General features: G+C 41.4%; 1 protein-coding gene across 1 annotated transcript; it reads right to left on the bottom strand.

The window, feature by feature from the left end:
• Positions 1 to 200: 200 nt before the first annotated feature.
• Positions 201 to 12,158, bottom strand: LOC309516835 (vomeronasal type-2 receptor 26-like). Its single transcript, XM_082195783.1, has 6 exons — positions 11,937 to 12,158; positions 10,384 to 10,510; positions 4,245 to 5,105; positions 3,436 to 3,663; positions 1,704 to 1,830; positions 201 to 1,208 (listed from the first exon to the last, which is right to left on the bottom strand). Exons 1-6 carry the CDS (start codon positions 11,972 to 11,974, stop codon positions 307 to 309), a joined length of 2,283 nt encoding a protein of 760 aa, XP_082051909.1. The 5' UTR covers positions 11,975 to 12,158; the 3' UTR covers positions 201 to 306.
• Between the last annotated feature and the right edge of the window lie 5,856 nt (positions 12,159 to 18,014).

Here is an 18,014-nt window from a genome sequence, read left to right as displayed (position 1 = left end):
GGATGATGGTTCTTATAAGTCCCTTAACTTTGTCAGGATTCCTGGGAGCTGACAGCTTCCTGCTTCCCCAACACAGAAAATGGCTTTTTCAGAGCATCAGGGGTGGTTCCCCTGTTCACTCTTTTTTCCATAGTGACTTCAATAGTCAATATCTATGATTGCCTAACATAAATCACCACAAGGAAAATCTAGAAAAAACATCTAGAAAAAAATATGTAAGGCAGCAGCTGAACACATGTTTGCAAATATTCTACTGCACACAAAGAAAAAAGCACAAGATACAGCAAAGGACAGGTTATTATTTATTTACTTTTTCTTCCTTATTAGCTGTTCTCTATTGTTCAGCTCAGGCCTCAGAATGATTATGTAACATTTGGGGGAAAAGATGCAGCCCAGCAACCCAACACCAGAGGCTAAGATGGAGAAGATCTCCACAGCCACCATATATTTTCCCTTGGTGCTCAAATAGGAAGGAATAAAGGACAGCCAAACACTGCAGAAGACCAACATGCTGAAAGTGATAAACTTGGCTTCATTGAAGCTGTCTGGTAATTTCCTGGCAAAGAAAGCCATAACAAAACTCACAGTTGCCAGGCAGCTCATGTAGATGAGGACACAGTAAAACATTGTCACACTCCCCTCATTACATTCTAGTATAATTTCTTCCATCACAGAATGCATATCCACATCTGGGTATGGAGGAGAGGTTGCCAGCCACACAGTGCATATCCCTGCTTGAACAATGGAGCAGGAAAGGAGAATGGAGTGGCCTAGTCCTTTCCCCACCCATTTCCTCATCCTGGATTCTGGTTTTGTAGCCATGAAGGCCAAAACCACAGTGAAGGTTTTTGCCAGGACACAAGAAACAGCGGTTGAGAAGATGATGCCAAAAGCTGTTTGTCGGAGGAGGCATGTCACCTTCTCAGGTCGGCCAATGAAGAGCAAAGCACACAGGAAGCAGAGCAGGAGAGAGATGAGGAGAGTGTAGGTGAGGTTTCGGTTGTTTGCAATGACAATGGGTGTGTCATGGTGTTTTATAAATGTACCTAGTACCAGAGCTGTGATCAGGGAAAGGAAAAGAGAGCAGCAGGCTAAACTGATGCCCAAAGGTTCTTCATAAGACAAGAAGCTGATATCCTTGGGTAGACATGCATCCCGGTTCTTGCTTGGATATTCTTTGTCTGGGCATTTATTACAGTCATTCATATCTGGAAAAAAATAAGGAAATGACCTTTAGTTCATATCACGTCAGCTTCCTGAAATGTTGACTTTCTGTCTGAGAAGAAAAGTGCTCTGCTCAAATTAAAACACATTTAATACTGCCTGATGCTCTGTAACGTGGTATTGTTGCATTTAATCTGTTCAAAGATATTGGTCTGTAAATTGCAGAGCCAGGGCCATTCCTCCTCATGATTTTGGAACATATCATCACACTAGCCTGGGTGCAGCCTGTGTAAGTCAAAAGGAATGAAAATCCCCCTCTAGATATGATTTGAACCACATACCATCCAACTACTCTCAGTGCATAGTCATTCTCATTCGATCAGCATATTTAGATTATCTGAAGGGCAATGATCACAAAGTTGAAGGATCTCACACACAGTAGATCATCTCCTCTTTTGAAAATTAAGTCATCCGTCCTTACAGCACCTTTCAATGCTTAGTACTGAGTCTGGATCTATTTAACTATTTATTTCTCTTACCATCCTGGTTTGCAATCTTCCCCTCAGCACATGGAATGCAATCGTAGCAGCAAGGTGGCTGTCCCTCCTTCACTTTCTTGCTGGATCCTGGAAGACATCTCTCAGTACAGACAGAAAGAGGCTGAATCTAATCCATAAATGAAACAGCAGAAGGTTCATCAAGAGACTAATTAGTTTGGAACCTTTTATGTTCTTGGGACTTTCCCTATGTTACTAAACTGACACAGCCTTTCAGTAATGTGTAATGGCTATACAAAGAGCCATTGCTTCTTTTCTTATTATTAGTAGTAATGTTTGAAATTATGCGATATTCCCTCTATATTGCTCTAGGATGTGCGGTGCCCCATCTGTTCTGCAAAGATTGCTTTGTCCATTAAGGTACACTTTGAAGTTATTCTAGTTTCCCTGTTAATTTTGTTATAATTGTTACTTTTGAGTATTTTGTCCACTTGGTAGACAGTTCTAGAACTGATTTCAGTGCTGGTGAGTACATCTGTTCTTGGACCCATCAGATGCTGCCTGGAGAAGAGTTCCGAAAATGCTACCCAGAGTGGCTGGAAAACCCTACTAGGAATGGGGGTGGTATTATAGTTGGTGTTGTTTTTAATTTTTGAGGAGCACAATCTTTGTAAATTCCAATACAAAAATATTCTGGACAAATACATGAATTGGAAGGAAGCTATCAAAGCCCTAAGGCCCTCCTTGGCATGCTGCAACACAATTCTGAGCATGTTAAAAAGAAAATGCTTTTGAATACATATTTTGAGATAACTCATTTTTCTAATGCTCTGTCTTCTTGCTCTTCACAACTTTTGCTCTCATGTCGCTCCCTCACTCTCTCATTCTCCACCACTTCTCCTCCTTCCACCTCTTCCACTGGCACCCTGAGAAGATGAGTGTTCTCCTGCACCTGCTGCTGTCTGTTCTTAGTTTCTTCCTCTGGTATTATTATGCATACTTTCCCCAATTCTCTAGCAGGAAAGACAATTTCCTGGGGCTTATCAATTCATACATCATTTTTCACTCAGTCAGAAATCAGTACTTGGTTTATTTTACAATAGTTTTATTTTATACTTAGGATTCTGGTTGAAGTCTTCTAGTGGAAAAAAATAATCAATTTAATTAGTCCAACTTACCACTTGTGTGCACTTTTTGATGTAAGTTTGCTTCAAGGTGAAAATGATCGTGAAGATGATAGCTTCATGGTCTCTGAGCATGTATACCCTCTTGTGATGAGGAAATGAACCCAGAGGCTCTATTTGACTGACAGAAAACCTTCTCTCCTGTCTCCAGGCCCTTTCATAGAAAAACTGGTATTTGACCTGGACCTAATGACCCACATTCATATGATGAATTGTGTGATGCAAAAACCACATTTGCTTGGATGTAGCTTGTAGTAGGGTCTGTGAATGGTTGGGATTAGGGTGAGAAAACCTAGCTTTTCTTATTTTCATCTGAACTAGGATCCTCCTAAAGTCTGTTAGACTTGTTTAACTGTATTTTGTAGTAAAATGGTTCTTCTGTTTTGTAACCCCCTTAATAAAATATTTGCCTTTATTCCTTGTGTGGCTTCTAGCAGTAAGCTTTTGGCTCTTAATCTGGTACCTGGATGCTTTGGTCATACACCACTCCTCAACAGCAGCTCAGAAAAGAGTGAGAAAACATGCTGGTGGATAATGATTGTTTATTCAAAACTGACTCTCTTTTGAATTAGCAAACAATGCAACTCTACCTGGTTAAACCAACTGTGCCATGTGATGGCATCTTCATCAAGGATGAATGATTGATCTGGTGAAGCCTGAGGATTTATCCTCCCAACTCTCACTCTGTGCAAACTTTGGTTGGAGAATATAATCCAATTGATAATATCCAAGCTAGATGCTGCCTCTCCATTCTGGTTGATGAAGACCACATCTCCTGATGTATTGTTAAACGATTTACTTCTCAGAAAGTGATGGAGCTAGATTGAAAGCAGAAAAGGCAATTGTTTGGAAAAGACTGCAGTCTAATGCAGGGCGGAGGATTAAGAAATGGTGGGGGTGATTCAGTCAACCGTCAGTGGATTCAGGTCCAAGCATGGAGAGACTCAACCAATTTTCTTTCACACACAGGCATCTCTCTCAGTCTTCCTTTCAATCCTTCTCTGAGTGCCCACAAGTTAAACAGGTGTAGGTAGTGAGGTTCCCCCCTCTCCCTCCATCCCTCTCCCTGAACATCACATAAGACACTGCAGTGGTGTGCTACACCTGCTCTAATGAAGGATTTGTTTGATATGGGATAGAGGGGATGCTGAAAATCTCTCTCAACCGTTACCACAGCTTCCTATCTATGAATGGCATGGGATCTCATTAAGCTGCAAAGCTTCTCTCATACAAATGCTTTATGCTCAAACACAGGGCAGTACCTACTCAAAGAAGGACACAACCATCACTTCCCTTCCCTATAGGGTCTACTGCCAATTGCAAGCAGCACAATATCACCAACTCTGTCTGCAGAATTATAGATTTTGGGTTTTGCGAGTTGAGGATGTTCAGCCTTTACCTGCCAAAACTGTGGATTTGGATTCTTCCCTCTCCCTCTGTACACCATTCCTCTGTGCCTGAGTCTGGATGTGGACATGGCATTTAAAGCATGGGCCATGGCGTAGACAGCACTATTGATGCTATAACTGTGGCCTGTCATGCTCATTTCAAAAAGGGATCCAGGAAGGCTCTCCAGCTTCTCTTCTCCGGTGCAAATATTCCCCTCCACCTTGTCTGCAGTGATATCTGGCAATACACATTCAAAGGTCTGTTGCCAGAAGTCCCTGATAAAACCGTCCCCATCTGTACTGGAAGGGTTTCTGTGCAGAACATACTGATAAAATCCTGGTGGGTTTCTAAAGTGAATTTCAAAGGCTATAGCGCCACTGAATATTCCTGCATCCCAGTACCTTTGAAAGACAAATGAAGCGAACTCAACCTGGGCTGTTATTATCCATACTTTACTTTTTACATTATTTTTTATGTCATCATGTTCTGAAATGTATGGAAGCCATCTAAAAGTTGCCATGGAATAAGATTCTCCAGAGGCAACCACTACGTTAGCTTTGCTACTAAAAATTTTCTGGCTTATTATTGCCCCCTGACGTAGCATGTCACCAACTTCAGAAATAAAACTAAAATTGGGGATCCTTCCTAGGAATGCAAAGCAGACACCACTCTTGGTAAACATTGGGGAAATGGTTTGCACAAATCTTTCTCCATTGTCATTGTCTGTTGCAATGACTCCAATCCACGTCCACCTGAAATGCAGAAGCAAAGAGAGAATTCCCTCATACTGAAGGGCTTCTGAGGCTGCCATCTGGTAAAAGGGAAGACCTGGGCTTTTATCATTCATCACTGGAGCAGATCCATAAATAAGCTAAAGAGGGAATGGAGGAAGAGATGAGACACTGTAATATTTGCATTGTTCTTTCAAACTATTAATATACATTTTGTGGTGAATCCTGTTAGTCAGACATGCCCTTTGTCACCCACCAGGGGTTGCATGCCCTCTCTCATTTATACAAATGACACAGGTGCAGATTGGGTGAAAATTGGAATCTTCTCCAATTCCTGCTTGTTAAGCATTTGTTCTGTTGAGCAGAGAGGAATAATGTTCCTATTTTAACTTTATTTTTTAAAAGCTTATTCATGCTTGCAAAATGTGGTAGGGACTTTTATGAAGGATAAAATTGATTGAAGGGACACACCATGCCCTAAAGAGAGGATTGCCCTGCACTGCTTTAGATATTATTTACTGCAGCCACGTCAGAATTGCATCTTGGGTTGGAATTGCAACATTTCTTTTGTGTAGCTTCTGTCATCTTCACAATGCACATATCCCAGGACAAAGCAGAACTGCCATTTCTGCCTCCTCTTTTTAAACTTCTTAGACATCATATGAACATTTATTTCACATTGGAGCCAGCTGCTCAGTACTATTACTATTCTCCTCCATAACTGGATTATATCTGCAATTTTCATACCTCCAGAGTATGTTTAATTTGAAAGCCCTTTCCCCCTAAACATTAACATATGGTGTTATGGCTGGTGATGAAGAAACCCCTTCTCCCATCATTGGCCTTTGGGATGTCCTTGAGGTGTGTGTTAGAGATTGGGGGTGTGGCATTTTTTTTTCTGGTATTGCAGCCATTCTTATTTAGGTTACTTTATTTTATTTTAACTCTGTATCTCCTTTATTTTTCAATGCTCCGAAGGTGGTGTACATGGTTCTGTTCCCCATTTTATCCTCACCCTGAAATGTTACTGTGAATTCAGCCTCTTTCTTTGTGTAAGCTGATAGAGGTATTGTACGTAGGTGTCCTACCTGTGGAATCTTATAGATATCCAAAACTGTTGCCACATAAAATGAGATTTCAGAATCAAGTCCCCCAATGACCCCTGCCAGATTATTTTCAACATCACATATATAATTAGGAACAAATTTCTCTTCCATGGATAAAAGTACCAATGTGGCAAGATATGTGCTCCTTGCATTGGCATAGCTGTCATATAAGTGAAAACCCAAGGTGATATTGGGTAGGATGTGAGGGTCTTCGTTGATCTCCTTGACTGCAAATGCCAAGGACACGATGTGCTGGTAAACCTTAGGCACCACCCTAGAATGAGAGTTGCAAACAGTATCATAAGGAACTGATATATCCTTTTACATATCAACACAGTAGTTAATCATATCGAGTTCAGTGGAGTTAACTCCCAGTGCAGTGTATTGCTGAACAGTTCTTATAACAAGCTAGTTTTTCTTGATGTTTGCACAGAATCTCTTTTCTTGCAACTTGAGTACATGGGGTTGGGTTCTACCCTCTGGAGCAAGAGAACACAAGCTTGCTCTATCTTCTAGGTGACAGCCCTTGAGATGCTTGAAAATGGCTATCACAACTGAACACAATCCGCCAGGTGAGGTCTGAGCAAGGCAAAAGAGAGCTGCTCTATGATTTCTTTTGATTGGGGCACTATACTTCTGTTGATGCAGACTCCTTGATCCTTTTCACATGTTATCCTTGATCCTTTTCACATGTTATACTGGCATGCCAGGTGTTCCCCATTTTAGATTTGTGCAGCTGGTATTTCCTGCCTAAGTGCAGAAACTGACATTTGTCCCTATTGAAATTCATTTTGCTCATTTTGTCCCAGTTCTCCAATCTTAAGGCCAATGATATCTAGACCAGGGGTTGCTAATGTGGTGCCCATAGGAAAGGTGGAACCCCTGAGCTCTTTCTCTGACACATCTAGGACTTTCCCTGACATTTACAAAGTTTCTGAGCTCTCTCCTGTTAGACGCCTTTCTTATTCATGAGGAAGTGACGGTGGTTGTAATTCACAGAATTCTATTCTTCATAATATATACCTTCAATGTGAAACAAACTTTAGCCTGAGTCAGAAAATGAAACGATATGAGCATTCAGGTTCAGTACAGGTGTTGCTGCTTTTAAAAATTCATTCTTACTAATAGGTGTGTTCAAACCAAGTCTATCAAAACCAAGGCTGTTCAAAAGGGATATCCCAGATGTACAAATATATATACATTTCAATACAGTTGTATCCATTTCCCTATCGAGAAATGGGAGCTTCAAGACTATTCTCTTAATTAAGAAGACATTCCTATGTATTTTTACATCAGCATATGTCCCACTGAAATGAAAAGTGGCTACCCCTAGGTCAATGGGTAGAGGTTTGCAGCCCCAGTCATTATTCTGAGACTGCAACTCTTGGTTTGATCATTCCTGTGCTGTAATAAATGAGTGGCTTAGTTCTTACACAAGCTTTTCAGGCAGCGCTGGTGGGGGTTCCTCAGTCAATGTTGCTGGAGAAGACATGAAGCCACCATGGTAAACAATGCCACCAATGAGGAACTCTCCTGGCTGATGATACGTGTGAAGTGGACGGTGTGGACCTTGGAGCCTGCATTTTGCTAGGTGAGCCTGACATACTTTGTAAGAAAACAGTTCCAGCAGCAAGACCACTAAAACCACCATTCTCAACACAAAGGCAACTGTTTGTTCTATGCAGAGAAAACGTTTTATCTTCTCCAAGATAAATATGGTCTCATTTAAATGGTAGTTTATTTTCTTGAGAAGACACAATCTGGGAGTATCTAAAATGTGACTTGTGGATCACAAGTCTGTTTAATTCTAATTAATTTTAGTATACGTTGCATTAGGTTTGCCAGTGGCCACTGTGCCTGTAAGTCCACAGGGGTTTTTGAGAAACAGAAGCTCAAATTATAGCCCTGTTAATCATCATAGTTAATCATTCAATTATAGCCCATAGTTAATCATTCAATGCTAAGGAATCCCGTTGGAATTGCTGAAAAAAATGTTTTTGTCACATATTCAGAAATGTAATTTTAATTTCCCTTTCATTAGTTAATAAGGGATCAGTGGTGTATTGATGAAGTTAGAAGTTAGAACCTCATTAAAGAAGACCTTGTAACCCATGGAGTTTCTAAAATGTGTAGTCAGCATCTTGGAATTAGGGTCCCTTCCAGCTCTATAAGTCTAGGATACATGATCCACTGCTTCCCTTAATCAGAGTACTTTGTCAGGGGAAAGTCCAGGGAGAACAGCTACATGGGCTCCTCTGTTGGCTTTGGGGAACAGTTTTGTGAAATAGACTTGTTCATGATTTAATTCTTTCTTATAATAAGCTTTCCCCTGCTGTTTAACTCGGGCTTCACCAAAACAATATAACATTTGGGGAAGAAGATGCAGCCCAGTAATCCAAAACTAGAGGCCAAAATTGAAAAGATCTCCACAGCCACCATGTACTTTCCCTTGGTACTCAGGTAGGTAGGAACAAAGGACAGCCACACACTGCAAAAGACCAACATGCTGAAAGTGATAAACTTGGCTTCATTAAAACTGTCTGGTAACTTCCTAGCTAGGAAAGCCACAGTGAAACTGACAATGGCTAGTATTCCCATGAAGCCTAGGACACAGTAGAACATGGTGACTGATCCTTCATTACATTGCAGTACAATTTCTTTAGTCATTGAGTGCTTGTCTAAATCAGGGAGTGGGGGAGCAACTATCAGCCAGGCACTACAAATCATCATTTGAATGAGGGAACTGAAAAGAACAATGGAGATGGCTAGATTTTCCCCCACCCATCTCCTCATTCTGGAGCCTGGCTTGGTAGCCATGAAAGCTAGAACCACTATAGTTGTTTTTGCTAAGATGCAAGACACTGCTACTGAGAAGATCACTGCAAAAGCAGTTTGTCGAAGGAGACAGGTTATTTTTGTGGGCTGACCAATGAATAGCAAAGGACAAAGAAAGGAGAGAATGAGGGCTATGAGGAGAACATAGGTGAGGGTCCGATTGTTGGCTTTGACTATGGGAGTGTCTTTGTGCTTGATGAAGATCCTAAGCACAAAACCTGTAATGAAAGTCAATAAAAGAGCAAAAGTGACCAAACTGATTCCCAGAGGTTCATCATAAGACAGGAAGCTAATATCTTTTGGAAGACATATATCCTGGCCAATGTTTGGGTACTGATCTTCCGGACATTGAAAACAGTCATCCATGTCTGAAAATAAAACAAAAACATGTTTACTGAAGGCTTTTAGAGTCTAGTGGTGGTAAGGGGAAAGGCTTTTTTGTTTTATATCCCACTTCTTTACTCGACTCGTCAAAGCAGTCAACAACATTTAGAAAACACAGCAGATCACAAAGCAAAACTACCAGCCCCTTGAAACAGCAGCAGGCATCACATGTTTTTTTCTTCAGTTAGCCCTGTCTTTAGCCAACTGAACCAGGCCCTGATGTGGTCTTTGCTTGTCTCTTTTGCTCTGTTATTCCTTCGCACAAGGGAAGTATCTGTTGGCCCATGTAGACTAGTCCACATTTCCCCCTCACATCTCTTATTATGTGTCATATTTGTGGAAATAATGCAGATAGCTGCACACTTCATAAACTACTTCAATATTTTGGTGGAATGCAATTAAATCTCAGCAGACTACCGACCCTCCAAGTGTATGTATTTTCCAGGGATTTCCCCGCTTTACTGAAGCTGTATCAGTTTCTGATTTGATCTCTGAATGTCCCACTTTTCCTTAGGATGTCCCTATTTTCATAGGAAAAATGTTGGAAGGTATGGTGGGATGTCCCTTTTTACTTCAGAGTAATGTTGAAGGGTATGGAGTTATCCGACACCTGAGCCTTCTGAAGGCAGCCCTAAATAGGGAAGATTTTTTTTAATGTCTAATATTTTATTATGTTTTATATATATTGGAAGCTGCACGGAGTGGCAACCGAGTCAGATGGATGGGGTATAAATAGTAAAGTTATTGTTATTATTATTATGGAATAGGACATCCCTATTTTGATTAGAGACTAAAATTGGTGGTTCTACCCTTTCTGAACTGCAGCTTATTTTAAGGGTGAATCTCTGTGCATGATGAAGGTGAATAGAGGAACGTTTTTGACAAGAAAGTACTGGCTCATGGTTTAAGCAGACCAGTGTTTGGTAAGGCTTTAGCTGAGCTGAGAGCATATACAGATTAAAGAAAATACAAGACTCATTAGCAGCCCAGAGTGACCTTCTTGAATGTTTGTATACCCTAGGAAGGGTTAAAATCATGTTTGAAATAGGTAGCATACATACATCTCTATATAACATTTTTAAACTTTTCTTACCTTTCTGGTTAGAGATCTTTCCTTCTGGACATGGAATGCAATCATAGCAACAAAATGGTTTCCCTTCCTTCTTGGTCCTACTATAACCTGAACCGCAATGATCATTACATATAGAAATGGGCGAGGTCTGTCCATAAATATTAGAACATAATGTTTTAGGTAATATCATGAACATTAGAGAGTATTGTGAATGCAGTGGACTTTTAGAACCTCCATCATGACTTGAGTCCTTGGCTCACATTATGGTATGGTTTATTTATAAAACACTTTTTAGATCAAAGGCCACCAAACCAGTGAGCAACATAAATATAGCCATATATATGTCATTAAATCAAATAATAAATAGTCATTAAAATCTATAACACATTTTAAAACAAACCAAAGGAATGTACATCAAACAAAAGTGGTGGTATTAATTGTCATTAATTGCATCTTCACCATTCAATAGTAACTATAAAATGAGGATGTTTGACATGCCCCTGTGGGGAAGAGGACATATTTTGGGAACTGTCACAGAGAGCATCAATTCCCAGAATGCCATCCCCCAGGTTTCTTAGGGTGGCAGAAGTACCAAGAGGGACCTTTTGCTTATCTTTATACCCAAAAGAGTACTTATGGAAAGAGACAGGCCTTCAGATATGTAGGGCCTCAATAACCTCATAAATAAATACATTGTTTTTTTATTTATTAGATTATTGAGGCCTGGCATATATTATTTCTTTACTGATAAATTTATTTACCACCTTTCAGTAAAAGGTCAAAAAATAGTTAACAACACAAAACAGCAACTGCGCAACACAAACACTTAAAATAATTATTTTAATCAAATTCAAAACAAAAGTAAATGTCCATTGTAAGAAGTGTGTCGTCACCTGTTCCATTTATACTTCTACAGCCAACACTCAGCTTATTAGGGGTTTAAAGCTAAAGCTAAAGTTGCATATAATCAGGACACATTGGATTCAATGGTGGGTGTGATGGCCAAAGTCTCTCCCCCCCACCCGACTTCCACCCCTTTTATTTATTTATTTTTATTAATTTTGCCAGGCACATAAAGCTGAATACCCACAAGTTAAATGTGTGATGTGTGTAAGTAGTGAGTTCTATCTCTCTCTCTTCTCTCTCTCTCCCTCTCTCCCTCCCTCCCTCTCTCTCTCTCTCTCTCTCTCTCTGTGTGTGTGTAGGTAAAAAGGTAAAGGTAAATGACTCCTGGATGGTTAAGTCCAGCAAAGGTGACTATGGGGTGCAATGCTCATCTTGCTTCAGGCCAAGAGAGTCGGCGTTTATCCACAGACAGCTTTGACCACATGACTAAACTGCTTCTGGCGCAACAGAACACCGTGATAGAAGCCAGAGCGCATGGAAACACCATTTACCTTCCAACCACAGTGGTAGCTATTTATCTACTTGCACTGGAATGCTTTTGAACTGCTAGGTTGGCAGAAGCTGGGACAGAACAGCAGGAGCTGACCCCGTTGCACAGATTTGAACTATCTTCTTCCTGACCATGGGGCAGGTGATGGAACGAACCCTGAAAAGTGCAGAGAACCCACCTGGTTAAATTGTTTGGGCCATACAATGGCATCCTCATGAATGGTGAACGATTTTTCCTGGGTACCCAGAGAGTCTACCTTCCCAGCTTTGACTCTAAGAAAGGACTGATTTGGAAACATGAGCCAGTTTATAATGTCAAAGTAAGCAATTAATTTGCCATTTTCATCAAAGCGCACCTTTTCTCCTGCACTGTTGTTAAACGAAATACTTCTGAGAATGTGATGGAGCTAAATAATAAAAATAAGAAAGAATATATAAATGCTCTTATTATAGTATCATACAACACAGTGAAAATACATCCAAGGCTCAGGATTATGATCCCATGAAATCTTTGTGCAAGCTAATGTTAGAAATAGCAAAAGGTCACTTAAAATCCCACACCATGGAATATTGGCCACATCTGCACCACTACTTTAACTTCTACTGTTTTGTGTTACACTAAAGAACTTTCCTCATTGTAGGCTTATCAAGAGAGGTTAAGATTTTTCCATAAAGAGACCTCTACTATCTTTAAAAGACCACAGTCCCCATGGTTTAAGTCTGTGGTATGGATGTATCTATTGTGGAGTGAGGTATCGCGACTGCCAACGATATGGTTGGCAGCCCTGTTGCTGCTTCTGGTATTTTCAAAACTGCAAGGAAAGGGTCTGTGATACCCTCTTCTGCTTCTCCAGTAAGGCAGCTGGGGAAGGGCTTTGGCTCACTAGCGACTCATGCTTTAAATGCAGAAGGTTCCAGGTTCAATCCCTGGTATCTCCATCAAAAACTTGGGAGTTGCTGCCAGTGTAGACAATACTGATCTACATGGACCAGTGGTCTCCACTTGGTAGAAAGCAGCTTTCTATGCAATTGTAGCTACTCTAAAGAAATCTTTGATACCCTAGCCCCAACATAGTAAAAACATATTTCAAGCCCACTCTACACTTAGAAATCCTAGAGTGAAGTGCAATACATAATCAAACCTAAATGAAACATCAACGACAGAGGTCACATGGATCCAATATGTCAGGCATGTTCATCTCCACCAAAGAACAGATGAACTTAAAACTAACCAAAGTTTTAATCAAATAAATGATGCCACCATCTTCTCCGATCCTCCGCAAGGAATGGTTGAATTACATACTGGACAAAATATCAGAGCAGCACAATGTTTTGGAACTCCCTCCACAAAAAAGATGCACAGCTGAACCTGCTACCTTGATTGCGGAGGGATGGAAAGAAATTCTTTTACAAACTAAGAGGAGTTCTGTTAATCTCTGCTGCAGAGGGAAATTAAAGGCTTGAAGTATGGTAAAGGTTTTGTATGAGATTAACTTTCTTGTTAATCTCATGGAAGGTTGATAAAGCTTGCCCATCATTTTTTCACCAAAAGATACATAGGTATCTTCAGCTTTCATCTGATCAGGACATTACCTACCACAGTTGTTGATTTGGAAGTTCCCATCTTACTCCATCAGTCATTCCCCTGAGCTTGAATTGGGAGAAAACCATAGGCTAGATGTATTGTAAAGTTTTTCTCTGAGAATAATTTTCTTCTTAATCTCATGGAAGTTTAAGAAAGGTTGCCCCCCCCAATATATATATATATATATATATATATATATATATATATATATATATGCTTTCGTAGATTTTCACGGGTACAGGAATGCAGGTTTTGGTGTCTTCGGGTGTCTTCCCGTGTAAGAGTCGGGGTGTCTGGGCGACGTTTCGACGAGGTCTCACTCGTCATCTTCAGGCTGGTGCTTTCGGCTTCTTGTTACTGGAACAGAGCAGAATCTGGTGTTTGAGTTCCTATAAATACTGTTGAGGGGTGTGGTGTATAGCCTCCAACGTTCTGGGCAGAGAGGAAGTTCCTAGATTAGTGTGCCTTTTCTTCTTTTGTTCCTTAATTACTTGAGGGATATCTTGAGTGATTTCATGAGTGATATTCTGAATACCACTGGGTGGGTCATTAAGTGTAGATTAGTTGCTAAAGCTTTCGTGTCTTGACCTCTTGAGCTTGTGAAGAGTTTTTCTGAGAAGATGGCTGTGCTGCATTTAGTTGTGCTCTGGCTTGGCTTCGTGTATCGAAGCTCACAAGTAGGTCATCGGGATGTAGGTATTGCTTCTTTATTGTTTCTATGAACTGGAAGGAGTTAGTAACGTGTGAAGCGATGGATTCTGCATAGGGCTGAAGTTGCTTAGCGAGAAATTTAGCGAGATTTTGTAGAGCTTGTGAGCTTCGATGTTGTATCTCTCTTCACTCACTTGTGAGCTTCGATGTTGTATCTCTCTTCACTCAAGTGCCCATTAATGAAGCCTTGACAGCCATTCAAAACAAATACAATCCCCCCAAATACATCCTGGACCTGACCAACCACTGCCTAACCAACACGTACTTCATCCACAATGGACAAAGATACAAACAGATAGAAGGAGCACCTATGGGATCACCCCTCTCACCGGTCATCGCAAATTTGTACATGGAACACTTTGAAACCAATGCTTTAGACAAGTCAGAACACAAACCCAAACTTTGGCTCAGATATGTTGACGACACCTTTGTAATTTGGCCACACGGGAAAGAAAAACTAGATAGCTTCCTCACACATCTCAACAGCCTACACCCCAAAATACAATTCACTATGGAAATAGAAGACAACAACCAACTCCCCTTTCTTGACGTCCTAATCTACAAAAAACCTGATGGCTCCCTAGGACACACTATCTACCGGAAAAAAACACACACCAACCGCTACTTACATGCACAATCACACCACCACCCTGCACAAATAAACTCCGTAGCCAAGACTCTCATCTCCAGAACCAAACGCCTGGCTGACAAAGACCACTTGACAACTGAGTTACAGAATCTCTCAAATGTGTTAATCGCCAATGGATACCAGAAAAACAAGGTTACGAAGCTAATCCAAAAAGAAACACCCCCCAAAAACCAAGACACAGAAGAAAACAATGGCATGGCCCTCCTTCCTTATATCAAGGGCACTACAGACAAAATTAGCAAAATCCTCCATAAACACAATATCAAAACAGCCTTCTGCACCAACCAAAAAATAGCCAATATCCTCAGAAACCCAAAAGACAAAATCCAGCTGGAAAACCAAGGGGTCTATGAAATACCCTGCAAAGTCTGCCCAGCCACGTACATTGGACAAACAAACAGACGAATAAATGCACGTATCGCAGAACACAAGAATGCCGTCAAAAAAGAAGAAAAAACTTCCTCTCTTTTCCAACACATGAAAGAAACAGGACACGAAATTAATTTTGCAGATTCCAAATTGCTCTTTAACATGGAACATCACCACAAGAGAATAATCATGGAAGCCATCGAGATAGAGAAACACCCTCACAACATGAACAAGCGTGACGACACGTCCCGCCTGCCAGACATCTGGAAATTAGCCCTCCCCACAAAAACCGACACCAGAACCAGAGGCACACAGAACGCCGTCACCAATCAACCACACCAGACCCAAACCCAGACCCTCTCCACAGACATATTACAGACTCCATCAAGTAGCCAAACTATAGTGGCACCTCCGGATGCTGCACCCCCCTGCAATCCCTACACAGATCGGGCTGGCACAAGGCACAAAATCACAGCTCGCCCCTATACACGAAGCCAAGCCAGAGCACAACTAAATGCAGCACAGCCATCTTCTCAGAAAAACTCTTCACAAGCTCAAGAGGTCAAGACACGAAAGCTTTAGCAACTAATCTACACTTAATGACCCACCCAGTGGTATTCAGAATATCACTCATGAAATCACTCAAGATATCCCTCAAGTAATTAAGGAACAAAAGAAGAAAAGGCACACTAATCTAGGAACTTCCTCTCTGCCCAGAACGTTGGAGGCTATACACCACACCCCTCAACAGTATTTATAGGAACTCAAACACCAGATTCTGCTCTGTTCCAGTAACAAGAAGCCGAAAGCACCAGCCTGAAGATGACGAGTGAGACCTCGTCGAAACGTCGTCCAGACACCCCGACTCTTACACGGGAAGACACCCGAAGACACCAAAACCTGCATATATATATATATATATATATATATATGGAGGTATCTTCATGACATTACCTGCCACGGTTGTGAATTTGGACGCTCCCATCTTACTCCCTCTGCCATTCTACTGAGCTTGAATTGTGATGAAACCATGGTGTGCAAAGCATGTGCCACCGCATAGACTGCATTGTAAATGGTATAGCTATGAGCAGTCATTTTCATTTCAAAAACAGACATGGGAAGTGCCTCCATCTTCTTCTCCCCAGTGCAAATTTGCCCACCTATATTATATGCCACAGAACTGGGGAAATGAACAGTTAAATGACTCTTCCCAGAAGTCCTTGATAAAACCATCTTCTTTTTCTGTGCTTGGGTTCTTGATCTGAAGGAACTTCTGGAAAGCTAAGAGATTCACTGAGTGAATTGCAAGGGAAAGAGAACCATGAAGGAAACTTATGTCCCAATTTCTTTGAAATGGAAATGATGTGATATCCATCTGGGCTGTCATGAACCAGACTTTGCCCTTGGGTTGAATCCTGACAAGACAGAAGTACTGTTCTTGGGGGACAGGGGGCGGGCTGGTGTGGAGGACTCCCTGGTCCTGAATAGGGTAACTGTGCCCCTGAAGGACCAGGTGCGTAGCCTGGGAGTCATTTTGGACTCACAGCTGTCCATGGAGGCGCAGGTTAATTCTGTATCCAGGGCAGCTGTCTACCAACTCCACCTGGTACGCAGGCTGAGACCCTACCTGCCCGTGGACTGTCTCGCCAGAGTGGTGCATGCTCTAGTTATCTCCCGCTTGGACTACTGCAATGCGCTCTACGTGGGGCTACCTTTGAAGGTGACTCGGAAACTACAGCTAATCCAGAATGCAGCAGCTAGACTGGTGACTGGGGGCAGCCGCCGAGACCACATAACACCGGTCTTGAAAGACCTACATTGGCTCCCAGTACGTTTCCGAGCACAATTCAAAGTGCTGGTGTTGACCTTTAAAGCCCTAAACGGCCTCGGCCCAGTATTCCTGAAGGAGCGTCTCCACCCACATCGTTCTGCCCGGACGCTGAGGTCCAGCGCCGAGGGCCTTCTGGCGGTTCCCTCATTGCGAGAAGCGAAGCTACAGGGAACCAGGCAGAGGGCCTTCTCGGTAGTGGCGCCCGCCCTGTGGAACGCCCTCCCATCAGATGTCAAAACGATAAACAACTACTTAACATTCAGAAGACATCTTAAGGCAGCCCTCTTCAGGGAAGTTTTTAATGTATGATATTTTAGTGTGTTTTTTTGTTTCTATGGAAGCCGCCCAGAGTGGCTGGGGAAACCCAGCCAGATGGGCGGGGTACAAATAATAAATTATTATTATAAATTATTATTGGTCCTCATTGGTATATGTTCAAATTGTACAACTTGGGGCACCATTTTCAATGCCATCATGGTCTGAATTTCTCCATGTACAACCACAACATTTGTAGTGCTTCCCATAATAACACTGATAGCGTGAAAGCCCTCCCCCACCATGTCAGTGATTCCACTGGATGTTGTTTGTTTGGGGAATTTTTCTATGAAGTCAAAGCAGATGCCACTCTGGGAAAACATTGGGAGTACATTCTCTATAAACCCTTCTGTATTTTCCCCATCTTGAGAAACCACTCCAATCCATGTCCACTGGAAATGCAGCAGTATCTTGATGATTCCTCTATATTGATGGTCTCCATTTGGAAACATCTGGTGGAAGAAAATTTCTTGAGACTGTTTATTCATGACTGGGGAAGAACCATATATAAGCTAAGGATTTTTAAAAAAGAAGTAAGGGAGGAAAGTGATTTTCAATTTTAAAAGGTTGCTTTTGTGTATTTGTGTTGTGTGTGTGAATTTTTAGTGAGAGGCTTGCCATATTGTCCAAACATCATTGGAAACCCAATCCATCCTTCAATGTTTATATAAGGGGGATTAATGTGAATGAAAGCCAATTGCTTCTATCAGTGAGAGGCAATGCCACACAAAGATATGTGTGACCCACTACTATGAGACTGCAGAGAGCAGCTCATTTTACATTTTTTGTTCAAACAA

This window comes from Podarcis vaucheri, assembly GCF_965113315.1.
Source record: "Podarcis vaucheri genome assembly, chromosome: 13".
In the NCBI taxonomy this organism is placed as follows: domain Eukaryota; kingdom Metazoa; phylum Chordata; class Lepidosauria; order Squamata; family Lacertidae; genus Podarcis; species Podarcis vaucheri.
The sequence above is the reverse complement of the archived record's forward strand: the minus strand, read 5'-3'. Positions and strand labels throughout refer to the sequence as shown.